The following is a 24,432-nucleotide window of genomic DNA, read 5'->3' on the forward strand; positions in this document are numbered from 1 at the left end:
TCAAAATAGGAGATGACTCCTGGAACCCCCTGCAAAAGCCATTCCATGACGTTTTGGAACAGCCCAGGGGCAATACTAACTCCAAATTGCAGGCGGTGACATTTGAATGCACCCCTGTGCATCACAATGGTTTGGGCCTCCGCCGTAGAGCCATCTCCAGGTAATTGTTGGTATGCCTGCGCCCTGTCCAATTTTGTGAAAATTTTCCGGGCCTAATGAATGAAGGAGATGCTGTACAATGGGTACAGGGTAGGCACTTTGTTGTATGGCTTTATTTATTGTGCACTTGTAGTCAATGCAGATGCGTACAGACCCGTCAGATTTGACAGGTGTCACTATAGGGGTCTCCCAGCATGCATGATCAACCGGCTCTAGGATTTCCTGGCCTACGAGCTTGTCAATTTCCAGATCAATTTTGGGGTGGAGAGCGAAAGGTATTCTCCTGGGTTTTAGCCTTATGGGGGCTATGTTGGGGTCAAAATTAAAAGAGATTGGAGTCCCCACATACTTATCCAGACCGGTGCTGAAGACATCCTCAAACTCCTTCAAAATCGCTTCAGCACTCTCATCTTTCAAGGCGTTGATACTGGTCACTTCTAGGCCCAGGGCTTCAAACCAGTCAAGCCCCAGGAGGCTCTGCAGGTCGCCGCTGACCATCGTCACTGGAAGCTGGCCGCTGTATTTCTTGAATTGCACCCGGAAGGTGCCCTGGCCCACAATGACGACTTAGTTCGCCTGGTAATCGCGGAAGTAGATGTCAGGGGCATGTAGATGCTACTTCTTCAGGATAGGGTTAGCCCGCTTGAATGTAGACCATGAAATGATGGTCAGTAATGACCCCATGTCGATCTCCATCTTGCATGGAGAGCCCTCGATGAGGACTGTGATCTTCAGGTTTTTTGGCCACCTAGTGTGGACTTGGCCGGTTGATGTGTGGTAGGTGACTCTGGTGTCACCCTCTGAGCGCCATGGTGGCTTCTGCCATGCCCCTTGGTTGGGCCTCTGCTGGCGGTTGGATCGGCTTCTTGGTTGCCAGGTCGTCGTGGGGTGCTCGCTTCTGCAAACTTTGGCGATGTGCCCCTTTTGTTTGCAGCACTGGCAGATAGCATCATGGAAACAGCAAACCGATCGGGCATGGTCTTCTCTGCAGCTAGTGCAAGGCGGGAAATACTGGTCGAATTTGCATGCCAGTTTGGTGCTGCTACTGCACGTGTGGCAGCTGCCATCTTCTTCGTCTTCTGAGCTCTCAGCCTCTGCAGTCTTGCGATGAACACATGTGTTCTTTCACATATCTTGTGGAGTGCTTTGGCACTGCAGGGTTTCTGTTGACTTGACGGCTAATTCTGATGCCCTGGCTTCATCCAAGGCAATTTGTAGAGTGAGGTTACATTTGGCGAGTAACCTCCTCTGTAAATTAATGTCCTGCACACCGCATATGATGCGGTCAAGAATGCAGTCGGAACTCGCAGTATGCTGCGGCCTTTTGTAGTGCCGCAATGTACTCGTTGATTGATTCGCCTTCTTTCTGGTTGCGAATATTAAATTTGTGCTGGCGGACATGCTTAGATGGCTTGGGAGCATAGTGAGTCCTCAGCGTCTGCTGGAGCACGGACCAAGTGACTGATTGTCGCAGCGTTGGTTCTGACAGGTCTTTGGCAGTTTCGAACACTTTCCGTCTACAGTAACCGAGGAACATGTTCTTCTTGCGGCCTTCAGAAAGGCCCAAGAGGTTGTTGGCTTTGAGGAAGCAGTCGAACCTCAGCATATATGAGTCCCAATGCTTGGTGACTGGGTCATATAGAGTCGGTGAGGCGTGCATGGCCATTTTGTGTTCTGAGGGCGTTTTGAGTTTGCTGCTCAAAATGCCTGCTCGAAGCTGTGCTGAGCTCCAGGCTGGATTTACTTGCTGGATTGCTATGCTCTTTTTGGTTCACCTAGTTGCCTTCCAATCCCACCCTAGTCACCAATGTTAGAACGGGTAATGGAAAGGCACACACAGGCTAACGGTAACAACAGCTCTTTATTAACTCAGTAGCACCTATGTACAATCCAGCAAAGGTTGAGTCTGACAGCTGCCCTTTTATAGGGAGCTGTCAGACCCTGACACCAATGAGATTAAACTTCTATTCCTGACGGAACAGAGGACCTTGGTGGAAACCATTATAGCTGATGCTAGTATCTAACATCTAGCTTCGCCCATTCACTTTGCTAGTGGAATTTCCTGGAAAAATCATGAGCCTGGGAGTCTGCAACCACCCTAAATACATGCCAATTGCCATGTGCCTGAATTTTGATTACATGACCAATCAAAATTCATGTGATGAATTTTGTCATCACATGAAAGTTAACTGTCACAGGGAAACTGTGACAGTTACTGTATGTGAAAGCTAGTTAAAACCAGTTTTTCACTTTGAATGCTCACCAAATTAATAATCATAAGTTGAAAATTATCTGTATCATCAGAGTTTCTCTCTGTTTACTGTTAAAGAAATATCTGATATTCATTTTCTTTTTTTCCTGTCAAGACTTGAGATTTCAATTATATCTTAGGTGATGGCAAAGAAAAGTTTTATTATGCTTATTCAGATAAGCAGTAAGTACATTTTAAAGAAGTTCGTAAGTATTCCCTAAAATCTGCTGTGTTCTTTTACCTTCTTAAAAATATACAACATTTTACAACACTTAAAAGTAAGAATGTCAACATTTCATAGACCAATCCTACAAATTCTGAGTCATTGGCACTGATAGTGGATTGCAGTAATGGAGTAACACAAACATTATTCAAAAGTACAAGAGTAATACACTTTGATGCAGAGGAATGACTGCGTACAGTAAAGACTATTTTAAGTCAAGGATAGGAATGAAGCTGAGGTAATAGTGCTGTCTGGGAGCTGCTCATTCCTAAGGCATCAACACAGCCCACAGGTCTTCAGTGATCTTGAAAAGATTGAGGAAATAGCCACTGAACTGGAAAAGCCCTTGCATTTAACAGTGTAGCACAGACATATATAAATGACCAGCAGTGCACTACAATAGCATATTTGTGTATGTGGTTTCATTCTTCTCTGCTATCAAGAAACTAGCTAGTGTTTGTGAGATTTTTGCAAAAAACAACAACAAATCTCCCTTCGAACCCTAGTACTTGAGATTTACTGGAAAGCATGACACAAAGCTGACAAATAGGGTCAAAGCCAAAACTGAACAGAAGCATCTCCCTCCCTCTCCCTCCCTCCCCCTTCTCTTTTGCTACTCTCTCGTTCTCCACTTTTCTCTTTCAATTGCCCATCCAATTTTCTTTCCCTTTTGCACACTGGCCACATTATATTCAAACTTTCATCAAACAACTTCCATTATTTTCTTGCACATATCTTCTTACACATATTTCCCATAGTCAATACAAGTCGGTAGCTGATCCACAGCATTTAACTAGAGTGTCTTCAGAAGGACATCATGGTATTTTATTGTAGCAATTGGATTTCTCAGCTTAAAGGCTTAAACACTCTCTTACAACCAATTCATTTCTGAATTCCTACCCACTCACCGAACGGGATTAAAAACTTAAAATAAGAAGAACCTCTATCAATATTAATATCATAATGACAGTCTACTTGCTTCCTATATATTCAGGGCATCATGGAATAGATGGAATTAGGAAAATGTGTTAAATCAAATTAACGTGAAGTAAAAAGAAAATTTTCTTCACCCTAAGTTTTAAGTATTGCTTTACTGTTAACAGCTAAAACCCATCCAATGGTTTACATATACTATTATTATAATAAAAAAATTAAAAGTATAATTGATAGTAAAAAACATTATTGTTCAAAGTGAAGAGAACCAGGAAAGAGAAGTGATGCTACTCCATTATAAAGTGGTATTAACACTTCTTGATCTTGATTCTATCCCTCTGTTCATTCAATATTACCTATTGAATGATGCCAAACAGAGCATCCAAAACATGCATGATGATATAGGGCTAAAAATATTTTCCTAACATTTTTGCTGGATTGTGTTATCTAAAACCTTTTTTCAAAATCTCAAGTATACACATGCAGTCTGACATTTAATACTAAAAAGTCTATAATCAGTGCTGGAGTTTCTAAAAAAGCTCCAGTTTGACAGTTTCATGTCTCCTGGTCAGTAAATGGGAATATCAATGTCCTTCCTTGTAATATTATTCTTAAAGCAACAAAAGTGTAACCCCCTCTCCATATATTTTAAAGGTGCTTTATGAACCTAATACTATGTTAAAGACCAATTTTGCTATATTTGAAAATAAAAAAAAACCTAGAAACATGTGTATATTACCCCAGTAATATTATAAATTAAACTGTACTGATACGTCACCTGCAGTAGTTATAACTTAATTGGGAATGTAATCCATTTGTTCCTTGTTTTAAATGAGGTCACTTAATTATTGGTGCAAAATTAATACTATGGAAACTGACAGGCTCTCTAGATTATTTCTGATAGAACAGACAAAATTTCAAGTAAAGATGTTTGGATTGTACTAAATAAATAAATAACTAAATAAATGACTAAATAAATGACTAAATGGATGGATGGATGCATAGATACATAGATCAAAATAGAACTGAAAGGCATCTTCTAGTTCAACCGCCTGCTCAAGCGGTTGGTATAGAACACTATACCATTTAAGACAATTTAAGGTGGCTGTCCAGTCTTTTATTAAAAACCTCCAGTGATGACACACCTACAATTGCTGAAGGCAAGCTGGTTAGTTATCCTCATTTTTAAGAAGTTTCTCCTTAATTCCAGGTTGATTCTCTTCTTGAATAGTTTCCATCCATTCTTTCTTGTCTTGCTTTGGAAAATAAGTTGTGGCAGCCCCTCAAATACTGGAATACTGCTATCAATACTGCCCTTCTTTCTCTAGAGTGGCCATATCCAATTTCTGCAACCATTATTCATGTGTTTTTGTCTCCAGACCCTTAACCATCTAACTTATTAGGATTTATTAATCATCTTACTTATTAGGAATTGGGGTCTGCCTGTCTCTTGTACAATTGTAGAACAGATGAAAAAGATTGCTGCTCAAAGAATGTCGGATATATAAGCACAGAAAAACATAGTCATCCTCAGTAAGACTGGCACGTTGAAATGGATGAATCACTAAAAACATACCTTCCAAATTACAAAGTGTACAAAGAAATATCTAAATATCTTAGGTCAGTATTTTCTCCAGCAAGATTTGAACAATTGGAAACAATGGACGTAAATATGGAAGATCTGATCAAGTACCTTATAATGAGCATATTTGGATTTGCAGGGTTCCAGAAATAGAAGACATAACACATATTATTTGAATGTCAATTGTATAAGAAAGAAAGAGATCAGTATTTGGCTCACACATCAGATGAACACCCTATTGGTATCACTAGTCAGAATTCAAAAATTTATATACCTAACAGTCCTTTACTTGAACAAAACAGTTCAGCTGAGCTCTGCATATGTGTCATTGTGCTAAATTGTAGGAACTATAAATTTGCATTTTTATTCTTATTCTTTTTTCTATTTAATTTGCTTCTTTTATTCTATATTTATAAGTGGTTTTATCAATGTTCTGTGTTTTATGTTTTGTATTTTGATTTGTCCTAATGACCATGTAACAATAATCTACTACACACACATACTTTTGTAAGATTTATATGGTCCCTCATTCATTCCTGGTGACTCTGGATGGCTTACAAACAATAAAAAACCAAAAATAAAAAGAATAAAACAATAGCCCCCACCTTACCTGCCGACAACAAGTGATAAAACAAACCACTTGATGGGGTCCCCTTTCTGGTTTCCCCAGGCCTTTTGGCAGGTATAGGTATTAATTGAGTGTATTCATTGAGTGTACTGATACATTGCGCCAAGTGACATTTGTTGAACTGGCTATATCATTTATAAATTATGATTGTTAGATTTGCATTTTGCACTGGGTCAAACTAAGCAAATCATATTATGGCTTAGTAAAATGAGTAAATTCAGGCATCATCTTAGATAATACAAACTGCCAGCATTTCTGTTTCAAAGTTTTGGGTGAATCTTAAAAATATTTCCAAAGGCAGATAGTGAATTTTTAATTAACATTAGAGGAATATTATTACAACCAATGTTCACATAATGAACATTTATTAATACACCTTTAATTCAGAAACACTTCTTTACTTATTTTTAAAGGAATAAAGTAATTTGTTCACAAATTGGAAATGCATGCTGCAATACAATGTAAAAACCATGCGATAACTACCATAAAAGGCACTGTGATATTCAAACAGATTCTAATCATAACATGCCTGTTATTCTAATATGTGCAGCCCAGTCCTATCAGAACTAGAGATAATCCAGATTCAATTGAAAAATAATAATTGCCATCTACTTGGCAGGAACTGCATGTTGAGGCCAGAAAGAACTAGAAGCTATGGCTCAAAGAATAACAACAAGAAAGCATACTGCATTGTCAAAGCTAGCAGTTGAAGGTACAACTTGGCATAAAACAGTTGGGCAGATGGGATTATAAAACTAACAATTACTATCAGAGCCATATATTTTGGTGAAAGAGAGGAAATGACAGCAAACACAAGATTTAGGATGCGTGAAATAGTGGGAATTTGCTAGCATTACTAATCTAAATATAAAACTAAGGTTTTATATTTAATTACTTACTGCATTAAGGACTTTGTTCTTATATGATATTATTTACCAAAAAAGACCACTGCAATAACAGTCTTGGTATTTACTTTTAAAATGTTTTATTCAATTAGATCAGGAAGTCACCCTGTTAACCAAGATCCTCTCAAAATTTAAAACCAGCTAATAGAAGCTAACTCAGCAATATATAAAGTTGCTCAATGTTGTGATGAAAATGTACTATCTGATGAATACTTCTAAAAATTAAGTCTTATAGAAGTGAATTCTGCTCAGAATAAGCATACCTGAATAAGATGGAACTGCATACCTGATGACAGGCAAATACATTAACTTTAGAACTATAAATCTATAGAGAAACACCATCAAGTTAGACTGTGTTTATATTTTTTCCCTGTTAATGCTTATTAACAGTACTTAATAGGTCAACATTAATAATGACATTTGTTTGGAAAACATTTAACATAATGTTTTTTAGGTCACTTTGCACGTCAGTTAGAACCCGATGAATATATTGGGAGTTGTTTTCCCTGTCTTTAATCACACAAATGAATAAACAAATAGATATGCAAAAGAAATTTGCAATCCCATTAAACAGACCAAGAATGTAACATGTATATCCCACCCCATGAAGTAATTGATGCTGAATTATTCCAAATTATTGTTTTATATCTGATGATTCTCCAGGGTAAAAGTTTTGATTTGGCCTAATGACCATGTAAGATAGAACATAACATGCTCTATCTTTTTAAAGCTAGAAAAAAAGCAAAATGCATGAAAAGTCCTAAATAAAACTGCCACCTAGTGACTGAAACATGTAGCTTAACTTTTTCAAAATGTTTAGTTAATGACTACACCCATAAAGGATAAAGAAAGCATATTAATTTTGAACCTAATCTGAATTAATAAAGATATACAAGATAAGTTTGAATAATATATACGTAATAATACTAATGCTGATTTTTAATGCCAATTAGGATTCCTGGGAAAATTTAGAAAACATTAAAAAATACAAATACAAATATGATGATTGAAAATATATTTCAATTAAAAAATTTAAAAAGAAAAATACATAAATAAATAAAAATGAAGCCACCCAGAGTCATTAACTGAGATGGGTGTCCATAGAAATTGAACAAATGAACAAAAGATGAGCAACTTAAGTATGAAAAATTGTAAATATTAATATTTAAAATCTTGGGAAAGCAGAACAAAGATGACAATTTAAAAAAATAACATATTCTGCTACCTTGATCACATAGCCTTCGCTATGAAAATTGAAAAAGTTAAGCGTTTCAAGTATCCAGGGATTGTCCCACATGATACTGCTCTTGGAAAACCCATATAGATTACATGAAACAATTAGCACTGAGGAGCTTAGCAAGACTATTAAGTTTCTTTATGCCAAAGGCAAGGAATGTACTGCAGCAGCATCAAAGTCATTTGAGGCAAAGGTTACGACCCATGTACTTTATGATGCACAGTTGAGCCAATTCCCTAATTACAAACTGCTAGAAACAGTACCAAACAGGTTCTTATGATTAATTTTCCATGTTCCTAAATGTGTGCCAACATTATCACTAAGGCTAGAGACAGGATCATTGAAATAGAGACAAAAACATGGCATACTATTTAATTATAGGCTCAGGTGCCTATTTTTTTCAGAGGATTGATCCTTTAGTTTTGAGAGATCAATTTCAGGTTTTAGTGCTGGTATCAACTAGCATTAAAAAAGAAAATGACTCTCTTGGCCTTCCACTTGACCAACTATTGTCCTTAGAATACAAAAACATATTTCAAGTAATTACAAAAAAAATAGTTGTGCTTTAGTTCCCTCAGACCAGTGATGGCGAACCTATGGCATGCGTGCCACAGGTGGCACGCGGAGCCATTTGTCAGGGCACGCAAGGCGCTGTCCTGTCAGCTGGCCAGCGCGCATGCGCGCGCTGGCTAGCTGAGTTCACCATTTTAAAAGCCATTTTTCGCCCTCCCCAGGCTCCAGAGGCTTTCTAGGAGCCTGGGGAGGGCAAAAAGAGCCCCCCCGCCCCCCCAGAGGCCCTCCGGGGGCTTCAGGGACCGTCCGGAGGCTTCCCTCCGGTTTGCTCGGAGGGTCGTTTTGAGCGCTCCGAAGACTTCAGGGACCATCCGGAGGCTTCCCTGATGCCTTCGGAGCGCTCAAAACGACTCTCCGAGCAAACCGGAAGTCACTTCCGGTTTGCTCGGAGGGTCGTTTTAAGCATTCTGAAGTCACTTCCAGTTTTCTCGGAGGGTCGTTTTGAGCACTCCGAAGGCATCAGGGAAGCCTCCGGACAGTCCCTGAAGCCTTCGGAATGCTTAAAAAGACCCTCCAAGCAAACCGGAAGTGACTCCAGCCTCTGGAGCCTGGGAAGGGCGAAAAAAGCATGTAAAAATGGGGGGGGGGAGCGTCTGTTGTGCGTGCATGCGCACTGGGGGGTCGCACATTATACTATGGGTGCGGCACGCCCGCACATGACCCCCCTGCGCTCCCCCCACTTGTGGCACGCGAGCCAAAAAAGGTTCACCATCACTGCCTTAGACCATAAAAAAGCATGCCATCCCGACAGTAAATCATGACCCTCTACATTCAATAATCTAAAGTTTTTTAGTGTTATCTACTCCTTAATCCACATCATTGTTGCTTGATAATATAACTCCCAGTCAGGTAAACCCAATCCTCCTCTTGTTCTAGCATCTTGTAGCAATTTGAGTTTTATTCTCGCTTTTTTTCCTTGCCAGATAAACTTCAAAACTATTTTGTTTAGATCTTCAAAAAAGTCCTTGCCCAATCTGATTGGGATTGTCTTGGACAGGTATAAGATTCTGGGTAAAATGTTCATTTTAATTGTAGAGATTCTTCCTATCATTGATAGTTGTAGATTTTCCCATTTCATCAAGTCAGTCGCAATTTGTTGCATTAGTCTAGTATAATTGTCCTCCTTAAGAGTGCTGCATCTAATTGATAGGTATATCCCCAAGTATTTAACCTTGTTTGTGACTTAAATCTGCAAAGCTTCCACCAACTCTTCCTTTTGTCTTAATGGTATGTTCTTTGTCAAAATCTTTGTTTTGTCTTTGTTTATTTTCAAGCCTGCTACTTTTCCATACTCCTCTATTCTTTCTAACAATTTGAGCGCTTTCTCTAGTGGGTCTTCAAGGATAAAAACCAAATCATCTGCAAACGCTTGTAGCTTGTATTCTTCTTTTTTAATTTTAATTCCTTTCTTCTTCTTTAATCTTTCTGTTTAAAACTTCTATATGTTAAGACAAAAAATAATGGTGATAGTGGGCAACCTTGTTTCGTACCTCTCTTTATTTCAATAGAGTCTGCCAGTTCTCCATTTACCATTATCTTTGCTGTTTGTTTATGATATACCATTTGTATAGTTTGAATAAATTTCTTACCAAAATTCATCTGTTCCAATTGTAAGAACATATATTGCCAATTCATGTTATCAAAAGCCTTCTGTGCATCAAGAAACTTCAAAGCCATTTGTTTTTCTGGGTGGGCCTCATAATATTACAAAGTATTCAAAATCATTCTCATATTGTCTTTAATTTGTCTCTTTGGTAAAAAATCATTTTGATCAGAGTGGATAAAACTATTTAGGTGCTTTTTAAGTCTCTCTGCTAATATAGATGCAAATAACCAATAATCTGAATTTAATAAAGAGATTGGTCTATAGTTCTTGGTTTGTGTTAAACCTGTCTTCTCTTTAGGTAGCAATGCAATGTATGCTTCTGACCATGATTTAGGTATTCTGCTCTCAGGCATCACTTCATTCATGATTTCTAAGAGTGGGAGAAACAAGGATTCTTCAAATGTTTTGTAGAATTCCACTGGTAATCCATCCAGTCCTGGGGCCTTTCCATTATTTTGTTTTTTAAGTGCTTCATTAGCTCCATCATCGTTATTTTATCTTCCAACATTGTTCTAGTTCCGTCTGATATCTGGGGAAGATTAGCATCCTGTAAATATTTTTGACTCTTCCCTCTTCTATTTTTTCTTGTTCATACAGTTTAGCATAGTAGTCTTGTATAATTTTCTTCAGCATTTCCATACTGAATTTGTCCTGGTTCATCTCTTAGCTGCAATATTTTCTTTGCTTCTCTCTCTTTTTTTAGTGTATATGCCAACCATCTGTCTGGCTTATTTGCATTTTTAAAGTAGTTCTGTTTGGTGCCTCTAATTTTTTGTGCCAGTTCTTCCTTTTTCCAGTAGATCCATTTTATGTTTAATTGTATCCATTTTTATTTTAACATCTTTTTTTTTGTGGAGATCTCTGTAGCTCTTTTTCAAGTATTTTATAATCTTTCTCTAGGACTTTATGTGTTTTGTCTTTTCTTTGAATTTCTCTTCCTTATGTAGTCTATTATCAGACCTCTAGTAGCAGCCTTCTCGTATCCAAAAAATTCTGCATTGATGTACCTTCTTTTCTATTTTCTTTAAAGAAAAAGGTCAGTTCTTTTTCCATTTTCTGTACAAAGTCTTTTTCTTTCAATATGATATTATTTAGTGTCCATCTAGATCTTGTCCTTTGGCCTTTCCATTTGATTGTAATTGGATTATGATCTGCCCAAGTGCTTGTTTCAATCTCAATTTCTTGTACATTACAAATCAGTTCCGCTGAGGTCCATATTATATCAATTCTGGAAAATGATGAATGTCTATTTGAGTAAAAAGTATATTGTTCTTTTGTAGGATTTCTTTCTCTCCAAATATCTTTTAGATTTATTTCATCTATCATCCTGAAAAAGGATTTCGGAAGCAATTTTCTATTTAACTTTGTTGTTTTGTGTGTTGTAGTCCATGTTCTGGTTTACAATGCCATTGAAATCTCCCATCATACAAATAGTCCAAATCAGAATTTTTTTTGTGGAGCTTTTTGTAAAATTCATCTTGTTTTTCATTAGAAGCATAGATTGCGATTAAGAGTATTTTAAAAATATTATCCATATTTTCCACCATCAACTTTCTTCCCTCTTCATTTGCATAGATTAGTTTCGCTGGAATATTATCTTTAATATAGAAGATCACTCCTCTTTTCTTACAGTTTGCCAGTTTAGTAAACATTTTACCAAGTTTTGGTTGTGCTAGTAGGTATTCATGTCTCTTTTGAATATGCACTTTTTGTAGGCAGAAAAGTTTTAGCTTTTCTAATTTGTGAAATATTTTCCTTCTTTTAATTGCTGAGTTAAGTCAGTTTATATTGATTGTGACCATTTTTTCCCTCCACGTTTATACTTTATATACAGGATGTATAGCTTTAGTTGATCTGGGTTCTCGTTGTTTTCTAGGATTTACGCCACCCACTGTGCCTTTTTCTTTATCAATTCCACCTACAGCACCTTCTACTTTTTCAATCTCAATTATGGGTGCCTCCAGTAGTTGTGCCAATAGTTCTTCTTTTCCAGTTTTCTTAGTCATTACTCTAAAGTGTTCGCATAGAAAGCTTCTGCCTTATCGATTGTATCTATTTTATATCTTTGTCCTTGCCGTACAAATAATAGACCTTCCGGTATGAGCCATCTATAATTAACACCTTTTAAATCAAAACCTTAGTCAAAAATTGATATTCTCTTCTCTCTCACTCTTCTTGGAATTTGTTTCAGAACTACAATCTCCTTGCCTTTATATTCTAATTCTCTATCTCTCATTTTCTATAGTATTTGTAGTTTAGTTGCTTTCCTAGTAAATCTTATATGGACTTTACTTGGAAGGGCATTTCTCATTGCATATCTTATATGTGCTCGGAACGCTTTATCTATGCCATCCATTATATTCTCTTGGAATATCTCTAATACATTTGTCAAAATTTCATATATTATTTGTACTAGGTCTCTCCTCTTTCTTCTTCTATGTTTTGAAATCTTAAGAAAAATTCAGACCTATCTATCTCCCATTCTAATATTCCACTGCTCTCCCTTTCCACATCATTCAACCTGTTGTCAAACTCAACCTTTTTCTCTTCTTGTTGAATCTTTTCTTCAATTTTTTGGATTCTGTCCTTGTATTTCATCATCCAGTGTTGCATATCTTCTACTTTTCCTTCTGTTTTAGTTGTTTTTTGTTCTATGCTTTCAGTTCGTTGCTCTATTGCAGCGATAGCAAATCTTTTTTGGCTCACGTGCCATAAGTGGGGGGAGCGCAGGGGGGTCATGTGCAGGCATGCTGCACCCATCATGCAATGCGCGACCCCCCAGTGTACATGTGTCCACTACAGGCACGCCCCCACCCAATTTTGCATGGTTTTTTTGCCCTCCGCAGGCTCCAGAGGCTTTATAGGACCATAGGAAGGGCGAAAACAGCCTCCCCCGCCCCCAAGAAGCCCCCTGGAGGCTTCAGGGACCTTCAGGAGGCTTCTCTGAAGCCTTCAGAGCGTTCAAAATGACCCTCCGAGCAAACAGGAAGTCACTTCCAGTTTGCTCGGAGGGTCGTTTTAAGCGCTCCGAAGGCTTCAGGGACCTTCAAGAGGCTTCCCTGTAGCGTTCGGAGTGCTCAAAACGACCCTCCGAGCAAACCAGAAGTCTGTCCCCCAACTTCCAGTTTGCCCGTAGGGCCGGTTTTATGCACCCCAGAGGCTTCAGGGAAGCTCATGAAGCCCCCAGAGGGCCTCTGGGGGGGCAGGGAGGCTCTTTTCACCCTCCCCAGGCTCCTATAAAGCCTCTGGAGCCTAGAGAGAGCGAAAAATGGCTTTAAAAAGGGTGAACTCAGATACATAGCATATGCGCGCTGGCCAGCTGACAGGGCAGCGCCTCGCGTGCCTGACAAATGACTCCGCGGGCCACCTGTGGCACACGTGCCATAGGTTCACCATCACTGCTCTATTGTCTCAATTCTTTTTTCTATACTCTCAGTCTTCTTTACAATGGTATCTAACTTTTCATCCTTGCTATCAGCTCCTGCTTGTAATTTCTGTATCACTTACATAATTGCCTCTAAGGTTATTCCCTTCTCTTTTTCTTGTTGAAGCATCGACTGTATTGATCTTTGTCCTCCTGCAGGTGAGGAGGCAGAAGTTGTTGTTGTAGAACTAACAGGTGTTGTCTTTCTACTCATCTTCTAATTTTTTTCTTTTGTATTCTAGTCCAATTAGTACCACAAAGATTTAAGCATCAGCTTATAAAAATACAAAATTATAGATAAAATGAAGGGAGGAAAAAGGGAGAAGAAAGAGGAAAAAGTGAAGATCTCTCACTTAAAAAGAAAATTAAAAGAGAGAAAAGAAAGAGAGAGAGAAAAAAATTCTTCAGTCCAATTTACTCAAATTTTAGTGCAAGCCATCCATTTGTCTCCAATATCTTCAAAAGGAAAAGAGAGCAAAGAAAAATCAGGAATGAATACTTCAAAGCTTCAAAAAAAAAAAAAAAAGGAGTTAAGGAGCCAAGGAAGAAAAAAAAATCACCACCTCCCCAGCAAGATAATATAAGCACTACCACAAAGCTAGAAGAAAAAGATTCAAAGTCTTTTTTTTAAAGATGAAAGTTTTTCCAAGGTCACTCTGAGCGTTTCCAGATACTGAAAGTTCCACAGGAAACAGCTGTGTAAACAACTGTATTCCTGCCCCTATCAGTTCTTAACCAAATAGCCTTCAAGGGAACAGCTTCTCTCTAAACAGTTCAGATAATAAAACTTAGTAACAATGTTTCAAGTCCACTAGGTGGCAGTGTCAATTTTATCAACTCTCAATGCTTATTTTTGCCCGGGTCTATTTTTAACTTCAAAAAACAGAAAATCGGAAATACAAAAAGAAAAGCCAACAGAAAAAAAAAGAGAAAAAAGAATCTTCAAATCAATTAAGATTTAAATATATTCAGGGTCCCCACAAAGTCCAAAAGTAAAAGTATAAAAAAGCAATAAGCCAATCCACATTGAATTGCAATTGAAAGTCCACACTGGCTTCCGAAAGTAAAAAGGAAAAAAAAAACTTCAATTGGCCAACTGAAATCTGCCGCTTTCTCTCTCTCTTTATTTTAAATTAAATTTCCAAATTTAGAGTGTTCTCTCTCCAATAGAAAAAAGGATTTAAAAACTCTCACCAGAATGACATGCTTCTCTCCTGTGCTTGTGTGTAGCAGCTGTCAGCAGTTTCAACAGCCTGGGGGCTGACTCATGATCGCTGGCAAAGGGGCCTTTTTCTGGGTCATTAAAGACTTTGTGGGTATCTCTGGGACCAAAGGATCTCCCCCTACCTTTCACCGTCCCTTCGGGATGGTTTAGGTCCAGATTGGACCATCCAGACAATCCGAATTCGAACGCTATCCGGAGAAGCCGGAAAAGTCATCGTACCACCACGACGTGAAGATCCGCCTCATGGTTATCTTAGCCCATGAAGCACATGGTTATCTTAGAAGACATTATATAAGGGAGGATTTGCTATTAAATTGGGAAAAGGTTAAAAGATTACACTACTTAAAAACTCCAGTCTGGATATCAACCATTGAAGCATTTTCATATCCAATAATATATAAAAAGGAACAAACAGTTAGATATGTTGAAATACTGAATGCAGAGAGTGAACTCAAATCTATCCAAGAGTTGAAACAAGAAGGAATAGAAATGAATTAGTATTCATATGTGCAGATACACTCTAGATATAATGAAGATAGAAAATCAAAAGGTCTTTACAACAAAATGACTGAGCTAGGCAAAATTTTAACAGGTGCTGATGAAAAAGTAATTAAAAAACTATATGGATATTTATTAGAGGTCAAATTACAAGAGGAACAAGTTAAAGAAACTATGATAGCTTGGGGAAAAAATTTTGGACATGGGATTGATTTAGAGAAATGGCAGAAATTGTGGTCTCAAAATTATAAAATGATGATATCAACTGCATATAGAGAAAATTTGTAAGAGATGTTTTACAGGTGGCATTTACCCCCAACGAGAATTGCAAGAATGTCCAAGAATAAATTGGAAAAGTTTTGGAAATGTCATCAGACACCGGGCTCATATTACCACATGTGGTGGACTTACACTGAAGCTAAAAGATACTGGACTAAAATTCACATGTGGTTGGAGAAAATGATACACAAACACAAACCTTAAAAGAGATTTTTTTATTGGGAATCATACCAGAAATTTACAACAAAGACTTGAAATATTTGATTGTAAATGTTTTAACAGCAGCTGGAATCGTATTTGCAAAAAATGGGAAAAATGAAACAATACCAAAACAGGAGGAAGTTATTCAAAAGATAATGGAGTGTGCTGAAATGAGTAAATTGACATTTGAAATTTGAGAACAAGAAGATGAGCAATTTTATAAGATATGGGATTTGTTTTATCAGTGGCTGGACAAAAAAACCTGGAAATGAAAAATGTTTTATTTATGTTTTAATTGAAGGAGATAAGTGATAATACAATTAAGTTGCTAAATAGATTAACAACGATACAATGAAAGACTGACATATATATGAATTGAATAATTTAGAATATTTTCTTTTAAAATGAAGGATAAGGCTAATAATGAATCTATGTACATTTGATAGATGATTGGTGATATTATGCCTAACTAAGTAGTGCTTAGTTATAAAGATATGCTAAATTATAAAGATATCTTGTTGATAAATAGTTTAATAAGGAATAATGAAAGATTGGTATATATATGAAGTGAGTATTTAGAATACTTTGTTTTAAAATGAAGGAATAACATTTTTGCTTGAATGTATGATGTACAAGAACAACAATGAACATAAGCATACTTGATGGATGATTGGTGGGATTATGCATAATTGAAAGTAGTGATGTATAAACATAAACTGTTGGTAAATTCTTTTACACTGTGAAAATATTCAGAATGAGATAAGTGACTACATAAAGGTATATTGTTATCAAAAGACAACCAAGAATGCAATGGAACTAGGTTCATTGAAAAGAAAGAAATATTAACCGTAATTGAATATATGATGTACAATGAAAGTGAGGTACCTAGTTATATTAGACGGAAAATTTGTGATTGTATACGTAATTTAAAATATGGATGCACAAACGCTTGTAACCAAACGACATGCTGTATGTATGCAATGGATGAGAATTTTTTATGTTGTCTTTTATGTTTAATTTTTTTTAAAAAAAAGAAAAAAAAAAGTTGATATGATGAATAGAACTTAGTTTAATATTACATCATATTAAGGAATATTTGGAACCAAGCAGTTATTTAACCATGCTTATATACCCATTTCTAGGGCCACACATAATGTTTAACAAGGTGAACTAAAATTCCTTTTTCCAAAATAACTTTTTGTTGCAATTCAAATTTGATTAACACCCAGCATATTAAAGCAGCCATCAATTTATTTTTCTCTAACAAGCCACCTTTGTTATAACATATACCAAAAAGATCAAATAAGATTTATTTTGCTTTATTATATACCAAATAGCAAAATTTTGTGTCACAGCTTTTAAACCCGACAACCAATATAGAATTAGATCTACTAAAATGAAGGATAAATACAAATTATTTAAAATGAGATAGAATTTATATTAGATCCACACAAGTTTCTGCTGTAATAAAGTTGTTCATTTTTAAGGTCTAGAAGATTCTGCTCATTTCCTTGCAACATATCTAATTTAGGAATTCCATTAGTTTTGTTGTAAATCTGGGAAGTTTGTTTGCTGAACCATGAAATCTGATTCAAAATATATAACAAAATGCAGCAAGGATGCTATTTAACATTCACCCCCTTAACGCAAATCTCACTGTACTTAACTGAAGTGAATAAAAATACATTGGGTTACTTTGTTAGGATGTCTTTAAATACTGGTGTTGCCATAAAAATATCTAAATGGCAATTTCCACAACTGAATTTTATAGGATAAGCTGCAGTAAGAACATTATCATGGTTTATTGTTTGTTTAGCTTTAAGAAAGACAGCCATTCAGAATGGGAAATAATCAATAGTAGATTTGACTCTACAGAGCAGCCATTTGTTTCTAATTGCTGCACAAAGAAATGTGAACTGCAAATGGACAAATCACTGTAACATTTTCATCATACATTAACTGGAAATCATTCATGAAATGTTCAGCAGCTGTTCACAAGTGTTTGAAGCTATATGTGTCATATAGACACATTTTAATTTTAATGCAAGTATTAGTAAAATTTAACCATGTGACATTATGTCAAAGCTGACATAATTCTTTTTAACAATTTGAAGTTAATAAAATGATAATTTTGACGTTCTCCTTTATGCTATTGCATTATGAAAACTATTCCTGTCTTAAGACTTTAGGCCAAAGTTATGCATTTTTAATGCTGCCAATAGATTTATATTTAAAAATTACAACAGTAAAGCCCTGCAGGGGAGGGGGGGGGAATTTCAACACCTTGCATGGACACATCGCTGAAGCTTAATGCACATTTCGCTGATTCATCAAGGAGGTCACACCATTACACTGCAGCAGCAGACGGGAAAATATCTGCTTTCTTGCAACTCGCAGAGTAATTTAATATACCCGAATTTAGTTTTAAAAACATAAACGTTTTCATTAGCAAACATAAAAGAGCGCAATATATTTATATATATGAACAGCAAGCCTCAATATACAACTGAAATGAAAACTGTACAAAGTGCCCAGAGGTGTTTTGGCTGCTGCTACTGCTGGTTCACTCAGGGACGCACTTCACATGCGCGCTATGTATGCATGCTTGCACAGTACTTTAAAAAACAAGATGGTGGCGCTTACGGTGCCACCAACAGAACTTGTTCAGGGGCGTGGCAGGCCGAGTTACTACTTACTTGGCCAAACCGGTAGGAACCCACCTCTGAAAGTGCCATTCCCTCTTCACTGAATGATCCTTCTATTTTAAAAATTCTAAAATTTAATATATGGACAAAAACTTAATTTTAACAATTCAGAAGAAATAAAAATATGCAACTATAATACTTCATAGGAAGTTATCCTAAGCAGGGTATGATGGAAGACAACAAAATAAGCTAAGTATTGTCCTGAACCAAATGTAAAAATGTAAACATGTTTCTTTAATTTGATAATTAATACAATCTACTAAAATGAGAACAGTAATATTTTCTAATTGAAGCAATGTCTCAATTGTATAATAAAACGTATTTCATTTCCACAGACAAACTAGATAGTTTATTTTATATCAGAAATCTTGAAAATATTATGTTAAACAAATCATATTTATTGAAGTATAGTAGCTTGCAATTAAATAATAATTATCAATTCTTACTTCTTGAGTTCAGTTTATCAATTTATAAGTATAAATGTTTTACTTGTTGAATAAGAAATAAGAATGTTTTACTTGTTGAATAAAATTAGAACAGCTTTTCTGTTCTAAATCAAAATCTGTGGGAAAATTAGTAGCGAAGAAATTATATAATGTCAGATTGAAATAAATGTTAAATTCTAGTTAAAATTGATTTTCGCAAACTTTTTAAATTAGTACCTCTTCCAATAATCAGTAACTCAAATGTAATGTCAAGATATTGAACTGGAATGTTATCGTTTATACAAATGTAGCTGAGATGTTTCAGAAGTCTGACTTCTCTGTTTGGTACTGAAAAAAAGTCATGTAAAAGATCTATCTGGCTGATGGAGATCAAGGAAAATGAATTGGGAAATTAACTTTTCCCCACAGATTTAGATTTAACCATAATCAGACAGTATGCAATCCTGCATCCATATATGAAATAAATGCCATTGAATGCAATGGAAGAGCTATGTAGAAGATTAAAAAATACATGATTATCTACTGCAGTTTTTCAATGCACGTTAATATGAATAATTCCAGATCATTTTAATGTTTCTAAGATTCCATTATTTAAATTCCATTTATTATATCTATTTTTAAGATTTTTAAATTTTGCACTTGTTATTCTCATAAAGAATTCAAAGTAGCAAATTTATATAATAGCCGTTCTTACTATTACTTTTCTCCAAAATTGCAACCCTGTTGTTGTGGCCTGCCAGCGGTCAGTGGAGCTGGCAGCAGATTCGGACAGTGAGGAGGTTGGGGAGGAACATGAGTCAGTTCTGGAGTCTGGAGAAGCTCTGATGAGGGCTCTGCATCAGAGGCAGAGATGTGGCCGCCTGAAAGTTATCTACAGTGTCAGACCTCAGTGAGGCAGACAAACAGCTGGAGCCTTCTCCCAGAGTTGCCAGACGAAGGGAACAGCTAAGGAGCAGGGGCCGACTTGGAAGTAAGGCCATAGGTGGACGATAAATGGCCGCTCCCATAGGGAATAAAACAAGAGTGAAAGGGGAGTAGAGTTTGCAGGAGACAATTAGTTTGCTTAATGATGTTTGCTTCATGACTATTAGAGGTTCCTTGCCTAATTTGAAGATATTGGCCTGGCAACTTTCCAAACCAGATAAGGTCTGTGATTATATATATTCACCCATGAAAGCTTTTGCTGGATGTGAATGAGATGAATTCACAGTAAACTTAATAAAAAGGGTTTTTGTCAGGACAAGGAGTCTGCTTCATGGTTTGGGGAAGCCTAGGTCAGAACACCTGTGTGGTGATGTGAATTTAGACAGTGACTGGCCTAAGTCACACAGCTAGTTTTTCATATGGTTCTTAACTATATTAACTGAATGTAAGTCATGTGACCATGGAGATGCTGCAATGGTTCTAAGTGCTTAAAAATGGTCATAAGTCATTTTTTTCAGTGCTGATATAACTTTGAAGAGTCATTAATTGAACTGTTGTAAGTCGAGAACTGCCTGTATCCATTCCCCTAAAATACCACCCTCCCCAAAAAACCTCTATTCCACAGGTTTGAATTTTCCTTGATTTATACTAGTTTGTAATCAAAGACAGTTAATTTAAGAGATCTCCATATTGAAGACAGAGTAATATCTCAAAAAATGTCTTTATAGCACAGAAAGTATCATAAATCTTCTGAGTAGCTACGCGTTGCATTTCAAAGACAGATCAGCAAAATCATCTCAATTGTGATTCAAATGTATTTCACCTTCAAAAGTGCTTAGACTAGAAACAGAATCTGACACATTTTTTCAATTTATGGAGAGAGAATATTCTCAAATAACCTTTATAAACTCATCTATCATTTACTTATATTGCGAATTGTCTTATAATGAAACTCATAGAGAAATAGAGCCAAAATCTTCTAAAACAAATTACTTCTCATCAGTACTGAACACATGTAACTTACTGTAGAAAATTGTAAGTGTGAAAAGTAAAACTGGAAAGAGTAGAAAAGCCAAGGTCCCAGACAAAGATCAATTCACCAAAGGCAAAATAAACGTTCATTTTTATAGAAAAAGTCACAAACTTGAGATTTGGTGATAAAATATTCAAAATATATTCTAACGATGGGAAATCATAAATAAACCTGTAATCTATTTCATACTAATACTATTAATTGGGTTTTTATCTTTGGTGTAGCCATGGTTGAGTAGTATGGTAGCACTGAATATAGAACTCAGATTTGTTACCTCCAGATAGGAAACCTGTTTAAATAATTGGAGCTGTTTTCAATCTTTTGTGAGGCAACATTGAGCAAGAACAACAGCTTTTTATATTTTCAATTTGTATGTATTTGGGTGAATAAATGGCACTGTTTTAAAAAACAAATGATCCCATTTGTTTCATCTCTGGATCCTATATGGACTTGTAATAATCTCCACTGAAATCCGTGAGAATTGCCTACAGGCATGACATGGAGTTCAATAATTTGAAGTTTAATTTTAATAAAGATAAAGACAAACTCCATAACTTTCCTGAAACATTTCCAATATGTCATATTTGACATGAATAAGACATGGATAATTTTAATAAAGATATATGTATGAATTGATTTCCTTTAAATTGGCCCCCTTACCTTTTCAACTGGTGCATTTTCTTCACAGGTTGTTACACTAGCCTTTCTTGATGCAGTTTTTGATCTACTCAGTCTACGGGATACTTTTTCTCTAAGCAAAGTAGCATATCCAATGTGCTCATAAATAGGATTTGTCGTCATTTTGGAAATATATTCAGAAGCCTTGGTCTCTATATATAGTGTTATTAAGCCATCTGTTACCAAATCATGGATTGATTCAAACCTCTTCTCCCCTACAAAGTGCTTTCCATCATAGAAAAGACGGTAATTTAGGGTCTGATTCCCAAATCTGCATCAAAACACAGTAAAGGTGTTTGAGCACCACAATTTTATTTTTTATAATTATATACATTTTAAATACCCATTATAAAAATAGTGGAGAAAAGAGTTATGTAATAAATATTGTATACAATTAAACTAAGCATATCAAAAAATGATGGGCCAGTGCGGAGGAAAAAATTCCATGAATTAATCATTGCAATGAAGTTTGGAATAATTCAATCTCTACTTTTCTTTCAAAGTAAACATTTTCTCATCCATCTCCTGACAGAATTAAACACAGTTAATATTGACATTACACTATTGATTGCTGTTAACAGTTTCCCTGTTAAGTAAGAATTGCAGCTAATTTCAACTTTAAAAATAGCCGAAAACAGTGGAAACAACTGTATTTTAAACAGTCAGAGAAACTTAGCCTTTTGAGGGGAAAAGTTAATATAAGAAATCATGTTAAATGATCATTGTTCATATTTTTAAATTTTGCAATATTAGGTCTACATTGATTTTTATTAAGGTATGGTAGTTTCATATTCCTCAGTTTTTTATTTGCAAATGCATTGACTACATTTATACAATACTGTACATTTTGTAAATTATATTTTAAAAGCTTTATAAACAGCTTGTTAAAATACAGCTTGTAAAAAGTCAACAAGTTTGCAATATCTAATAATTTCAAAGGCTGAAATTGTTTAACTTCTCCTTCATTCTCCAGTCATTTACGACTGGTGTTGTAGTCCATCTATCGTTGCAGTACGATCTAAATATTTTGCTTTTTTTTTTGTTTGAATTAAATCAGCCTTAATATATTATATCATATTTTAAGATACAGTTTGCATGTAGTTATTCACATGTCATTAACGAATTATCCCTTATATTCATGAGATTACATTTCTTAAACATTTCTTAAAATTTATGAATAAATGTGACAGAATTTACCTAAGGGCCAGAGTGTAGCACCCAGGTTGTCGCTGACTTTCTCTAAGAATATATGCTCCCTCTATTCCTCCAAGCAATTCATCAGCTTGCTCACGAGAGATGATCCCATGAAATCTAGAAACATAAAAGCAGTTGATAATTCTTAGGGGGATGAATGAATAAATAAATTAAAAGCATTTGATATTGGAGGGTGGGGAGAGAAAATAGAAGAATAAACCCCAGAAGTTTCTAACAGCCTCAGCTCCAAAAGTATAATACTATTAATACGTGAAGCTGAAAGTTTTTAAATAGAAAGACATTAAAATTGGAATCACATTGTGTTGTTTATTTTTAAAACATGGTCTTGCTATTTAAATATTTAGTGTTATATCTTGTTTGATTTTCCTGAAAGGTTCTGCATCTTCCTGCGATCATATAATTGCAACACATGGATCATGATTTTGGATGTTTTTTGCCAGCTTTTGCCAGATTCCTGACAAAAAAGGTACATTGGATAAAAACTGATTTTGTTAATGACTATTACAAAAAAGGTTGCAAAATCAGACATGATCATATTTGCTTAATGATCACAACAAATTACGATTCCATGTTCCATTATGATCATAAATCAAGAACTACCCGTATGTAATGTTATGATTTTCATTATGACATCACAGTGAATGTGTATAGACTTTGTTTATATATCAAGGACTACCTGTATACCTATATCCTTTGTTTATAGTTTGATGTACATGCGGCTAGTTATATGATGGAGGAAGAGAACAATATTAATTACTAAAGCAAGTGTGGGTCTTTGACTTTTTCATCTAGGCAAAATAATATGCAGAACAATTATTACATGCAGCTGAAACTGAACACTAATTAATATAATAATTTGGAGCTTTTCAAGTTTAAACTTTTTTAAAAAAAATATGCATGTTAAAAGAAAGCAAAAAATCATTTTTTGATAGTGTTAATTGTCTGAAAGGCATAATAAAATTCAAAAGTGTATAAAATATTCTGAATCTAAAACGTCCATTAAAATGTTCTGGTCTGAGTTCATAGTAGATGTTTTGAATTTGAAACAGTCTACAATAATCTCACAAAGAAGTCACTATTATTCTGATATTGAGGGAGGTGGCCCTCAATAATTATCTCTCAATAAACTCAAAATGATGATGTTTCAAGCTGTGAACACTCAAAGCATTGGGTCAGCACGGTTCAGATTTATTTATTTATTGATAATTTATATCCCACCTTTTAAAATTATTTTTTACAAATAACTCAAGGCAGCAAAACATATCTAACACACCTTCCTCCTCCTTAGAGTCAAAACTTTTGGAATTTGAAATGTTTTGCACACTCATATTTGCATTTAAAATGACCCATTAAAATAATCAAAGTTTTGCTGAGTATTTCTTAATATATGCCATATGAAATAACAAATAGTTTAATACATACTCTCTTCCATAATATTTTGGTCTGTTCTCCACCTAAATGTAATTAAAAAAATTAGCAAAATTGTTAGATTTGAACTAATGATATTAAAAAAAATCAGGTAAAAATTAGCCCCAAATGCAAGGGTTTTTTTTTACATTCTGTGTTGTAAAGAAAAGTAGATAGAAAAACCAGTAGCAAACCATTCCTCTTTTGTGACACTAAATTGTACTCATACATTTAAATGTTGTATGGATGGATCAGTTCTCCAGTTAATTTAATGAAATTGTACTGTAGCTGACATATTCC

General features: G+C 35.5%; 1 protein-coding gene across 3 annotated transcripts in view; it reads right to left on the minus strand.

Annotated features, from left to right (window-relative positions):
- Nucleotides 1-24,432, minus strand: part of CHN2 (chimerin 2) — a 160,909-nt gene that overhangs the window by 76,656 nt on the left and 59,821 nt on the right. For 2 of the 3 annotated variants that reach the window (XM_081969839.1, XM_081969841.1), the window contains exons 4-6: nt 24,148-24,179; nt 22,708-22,821; nt 21,493-21,781 (exon numbers count right to left, since the gene is read on the minus strand). In XM_081969839.1, the coding sequence (XP_081825965.1) occupies nt 21,493-21,781; nt 22,708-22,821; nt 24,148-24,179 (435 nt within the window). The remainder of the gene's footprint in view (nt 1-21,492; nt 21,782-22,707; nt 22,822-24,147; nt 24,180-24,432) is intronic. The other variant, XM_081969840.1, reaches the window with a different exon arrangement.

This window comes from Natrix helvetica (genome assembly GCF_964273705.1).
Source record: "Natrix helvetica genome assembly, chromosome: Z".
In the NCBI taxonomy this organism is placed as follows: Eukaryota; Metazoa; Chordata; class Lepidosauria; order Squamata; family Natricidae; genus Natrix; species Natrix helvetica.